We start from the raw sequence: 4,903 nt of genomic DNA on the forward strand, positions 1-4,903 counted from the left end.
ATATTAAAGTATGTTCTTATGAAGTTTTAAAATATCTTTTTATAATCTAAAAAAATATTAATTTAAAGAATATATCTTTATAAATTTATTAGTGTTTAATTTAAATTGTTTGAAAAAATATAAAATTGGTAAAAAACTTAGTGTAAAAAAACTTAATCAAGTACAACCTATGGTAGTTTACCTGCTTTAAAATGTTTTGTCCAAAGTAATTTTTACTATATGACATTTTGTAGGGGCCAGTAGGATCTACTACAATGAGATTTTACCATGTATACAAAATAAAACCTTACTATGCAATTGCTATGGATCAAGTATGTTTGTTGTAATACTTTTAAGTATTTTATGTATGAAAATTAGTCTATTTGTGGTAAGTTTTTTAATTTTTTTTATTAACTATCGTTAATTAAATTTTATTTAAACAATTTTATCTTAAATCTGTAAACATGTCAGTAGTCATAGACATTATCAAAGTAAAACATATCAATAAATAGGTTTTTTAACTTTTAATTTTAAGCAATAACATTTTTAGAAGAATTAAAAGTTCTTTTGTAAATGATTTCTTGTCTTATTTGTCTTTTTTTGTTTTATTGTAGAAAGTTTTTATTAATTACTTTTTTTACTTTATGAAATTTAGACATGCTATTACTTACTACCCTTTATACTTCCTAATCATTTAAAACTATGATTATTTTAGCATAAATATTTTAAATTTAACTAAATTCTATATTTTTTTTCACAACATGCAGTATTTATAGTTTCTTCTACAAAAAAAATTTATAAATATTATAGTTTTTTTTATAGTTTGTAAATTTATATTATTTATTTTTTTGAAATAAGTTAAAAAAGTATTTTTTTATACAAGACAAGTGATTTGTTCTGCGTTTAAAAAAAATTAAACTAACTTTTTAAAATCTAAAATATTAATGAATTTAAAATAATAAAATGTTTTCCGTTAAAATGTTGTAAAAAGTTTTTTTCATTATAATAGAAATATAGAACTAAACTTTTAGAAATAACTCTAGGAAAGTTAGTTAATAATTATAAAGATCTATTATCAAAAATCAAAAAACTAGTATGACATATCATAAGACTTTTAACTAATACAGAATAAGGTAAGAGCAAGCAAGTATTCATATACACTGTTAGCAAGCAAGTGAAAGCATGATATATTGGTTTAATTGTAAAAATATTTAAATTAATCGCATGTTGTGAAATATGCGTAGGTCAAGGCCAACCGACGTATATCTAGCATCATGTGGCAATATTAAAATGGGAGAAAATGTAAATGTGTGTAGTCACTGTGCAAATACTTCATAGGATATAATGTTGGTTTGTAGTTAATAAAAAAGAAAACAAGTCATAAACTCAATTGACGTTTTTTAAACGTAGAATATCTTATTAAAAATTAGAATAAAAATAAAATAAAATTTAAGATTTTAAATCTAAATTAAATCTAATGATTTTATTTAAATTAATTAAAAAATTTTTTTTTATGTTTTTAATCAAATAAAGCGGAAGTATATAATGTGATAATTTACTAACAAAGTTTAATACTTTTTTCTAAAGAATGTTTAAACTTTAAAATGTAGTGCTGTAAATTTGTTTCAATTTTATTTTTAAATTCACCAAAATGACTTTTCTAATGTGTATACTGGCATTAAGTGTTTTACAAACAATTTTTCAAATAAAAAAATACTTATTGTTTGAGCTAAAATGTAAATTGTACCTTATAAAAACATTAAAATAAAATTTTGTAAGTAATTACAATGAAGCTGTTAAATTTAATTAAAGTTTGAAATTTTTATTAGTCTTTTATTTTCAATTAAATTTTTTTGTAACATATTCTACGTTTAAATATAAAAATCAGTAAAATAAGACATTAAAATTATGAAAAATTTACTTTTTAGTTTAGATCTTTTAACTTGAGTAATTATAAACAGTTGTTAACTTTTAGTTTAATTTTTTACAATGCCCCAAACGTATAAAAAAAATAAAAGAAAATAGTGATAATAATTTACTTATGTAAACATTGTTTTGCAAAATGTTTATTTTAATGTTTATTCTTTTTTAAGCAGGCATATATCACAAGAAAATGCATTTAATGAATAACCTAATTTTGTTATTCTACTAAATATACAAACAATAAAATTTTGATGATTTTAAAAAACTTAAACACTAAACTTTAAATAATTTAGTAACATTAAAGTGTAGCCCCATCGTGGTATGGGGTGCTACCTTCAAGGACGTTTAAGGGAGCTTGGCCACGATTCCTAGCTAATTGCTTTAACTTTTAGTTTTCAGAAATACTCTTGAATTTTCAGGATTCATTCTTATTTTTGATATAAATTTTATATCACTTTATTAGTGTTAATAATATGTGACTTGCTATATATTTTATAATAATGTATTATTTTAAACAACTAGTAAATCCAATTTTATAGACTTTATTTAAAAATTTCCAGTGCAAAAATCTAGTAACAACTGGAAAAAATAATATTTCAAAATAACAATAACAATCTCTCTACCGCTAATGGCGGGAATATATGACAAAAAATTAAAGTCATTTATTTATAAATGAAGTTAAACATATTTATTTTATTAGTTAATTATTTAACATAGACCTAGTAAAGTTTCTAGAACATATTCGTTACTCTTTAAAAATATTTTAATAAAAAGTTATAAACTTTTATACATATTAGTAGTAATTTTCGAAAGTTATTTATTTCTTAGATATTTTAGTTTTTTACCTAATTTCTACAATAGCTAAAGTAGTTTTATATTTCAGATGATAACATCACCCTTATTCGTCTCCGGTTTTACTATTTTGCACCCATTATTACACGGTGAGAAATTACAAACAATTGCAGATAGATTTTGGGGTTTGTACAGCGAACTTCAACTTAAAGCTTGGAGTGTTAGTTGTTTTAGTTTAAAATTTTTTAAATACTATTCTGTTTAAATCATACTTTTATTGGAACTGAAGATCTTTAATAAAATGAAACATTGTTTTATAAAGATATTTTTCAAAATAAAATTTCTTTAAATTTTTAGTTAATTTATTTTTTCGAATTTTTATCAAAACAAAGTGTCTCTAAATTTTCAGAAAACTTTTTTTTTGGTTTTAAGATGCTCGTAACGTTTTTAAAGCATGTATTATACATTTTCTATAGGCTCGAAGGTGATAGTTTTTATAAATTAGTAGCTTCAACCGCACTTTGATGTGTATTGTTACAAATTAGTTTTTGTATTTCTAAACTTTACTTTGTGGTAAATTACGCAAAACTGGCTCTCTTGAAAACAAGTTAATTAAATTAGTTTAGATATTGCTTTAAGCTTTTGTAAATTTTAAATTAACCTATAAGTTAAATACTAACAATTTACCATATTACAATAGTTATTTAGTTTGAAATTACAATAGTGTTTAGTTTAAGCTAATGTAAAATATTAAATAAATTTGATTGATTTTTATTTTGCAGTTTTGGGGCCCTATGCAATGTGTAAACTTCATGTTTATTCCTTATCAATTCAGGTAAAATTTAATGCGACTTACAGAATTAGTTGGTTTTTATTGTGAAAAACTATATTTTTAAATATTAGTGGTATATCAGTATATTAAGTTGAACAAGTACTTAACGAAGTTTTTAAAATTGAGAGTATTTTAATTGAATTAATTACTCAGTCTTTTTGAAAATTTTAATATCTTAATTTATATATTTTTATTTTACGTGTAGTATTCAGCAGCATGAATATTTTGCGCACATAAGTTTAATCAAACTAAGAATAACAAAAAACTGTTAAAACTTTTACAGTACTTGTATAATAAAAAGAGACATAAGGAAATATAAAATTTTTTATAGTAAACAAAAAACTAAAGTTAAAAAATTTTCAGAAGTTTTAATGATCTTATTAATTAAATAAATTTTGACTAAATCACTACAAAATTTATTTATGTTCTAAACGATTCCTAACTTTTCACAGAATATTGTTTTTGCAAACTATCAACTTGTTTTGGAATACATACTTGAGTTACCGCGGTATGAAGGCATTGAAAGAAAAACCTTCTTAAGTTTTAATAAACTTTAATGCTGCCAAATATTTCTTGTTGTATTTATTATGCATTTCGTCCTAAAGCTTCCATACGTGACATTTTATCTACCTAGAATTTCTATACTATTAATTTTTTTATATTTTGAAATTAATTATTTTGCTGCAAATAGATTAAATTCAATGAATTTTTTTTCTTATAATTACTATCAGGTTTGTTTTTTACTTATTGGTAATGAAAATGGCTTTAGGATAAAGCACATTTCTTTGTTAAAAAAAAACAGAAATTAAGGTAAAAATTAACTTTTTTTTTAAAGTTAGATTAACAAAGACATTATCGTAAATTGACAGTCTTAAAGTTTTAAACGTTTCTATGTTAATAAAACTCAAGCCATAAATGAGTTTATCTACAAGTATTTTAAGTTTATCTATGCTTTTTAATTTTTTTTTTTATGCCAGATAAAAAACATATTTTTGTTTTCTATTTGAAATAGTTGGTTATGGTTTTAACTGTTTTAAAATGATGTCTTCATGCACCTATATTTGAAAGGTGTTAGTTTATGATGATTTTGATAATAATGTATTTTTTAATGATTATCTTCTATGTCATATAAAATATTTTACAAACTATAGAATAATGAAAAGAAAAATAGTTACTTAAGAATTTTTAAGAAAATCTAAAGTTTTTAATAACTTAAAACGCTGAATTTATAAGCGCTGAATTTATAAGCTGAAGAATACTTATTTTAATTAGTTTTTTTTATGAAGTTTACTTTATTTTATTTATTATTAACTGTTGTATTTTAGTGAAACAATTAAATACTAACAGAGTTTTTTTTATTTGAAAAGTAAATTGTTT

At 21.5% G+C, this 4,903-nt stretch overlaps 1 protein-coding gene across 1 annotated transcript; it reads left to right on the forward strand.

The window, feature by feature from the left end:
- The first annotated feature begins 226 nt into the window (after positions 1-226).
- LOC145848512 (mpv17-like protein 2) lies at positions 227-4,497 on the forward strand. The gene is made up of 4 exons (XM_082953938.1): positions 227-311; positions 2,786-2,914; positions 3,477-3,529; positions 3,979-4,497. Exons 1-4 carry the CDS (start codon positions 255-257, stop codon positions 4,064-4,066), a joined length of 327 nt encoding a protein of 108 aa, XP_082810064.1. The 5' UTR covers positions 227-254; the 3' UTR covers positions 4,067-4,497.
- The last annotated feature ends 406 nt before the right edge of the window (positions 4,498-4,903 follow it).

This window comes from Thalia democratica, unplaced genomic scaffold, assembly GCF_965202585.1.
Source record: "Thalia democratica unplaced genomic scaffold, ktThaDemo2.hap1.1 HAP1_SCAFFOLD_1493, whole genome shotgun sequence".
NCBI lineage: Eukaryota > Metazoa > Chordata > Thaliacea > Salpida > Salpidae > Thalia > Thalia democratica.

Coding starts and splice junctions, on each gene's coding strand:
- LOC145848512 (XM_082953938.1), top strand. CDS start 255: ATGAGATTTTACCATGTATACAAAATAAAACCTTACTATGCAATTGCT. Junction 2,915..3,476: donor TTCAACTTAAAGCTTGGAGT/GTTAGTTGTTTT, acceptor TTTATTTTGCAG/TTTTGGGGCCCTATGCAATG. Junction 3,530..3,978: donor TTTATTCCTTATCAATTCAG/GTAAAATTTAAT, acceptor AACTTTTCACAG/AATATTGTTTTTGCAAACTA.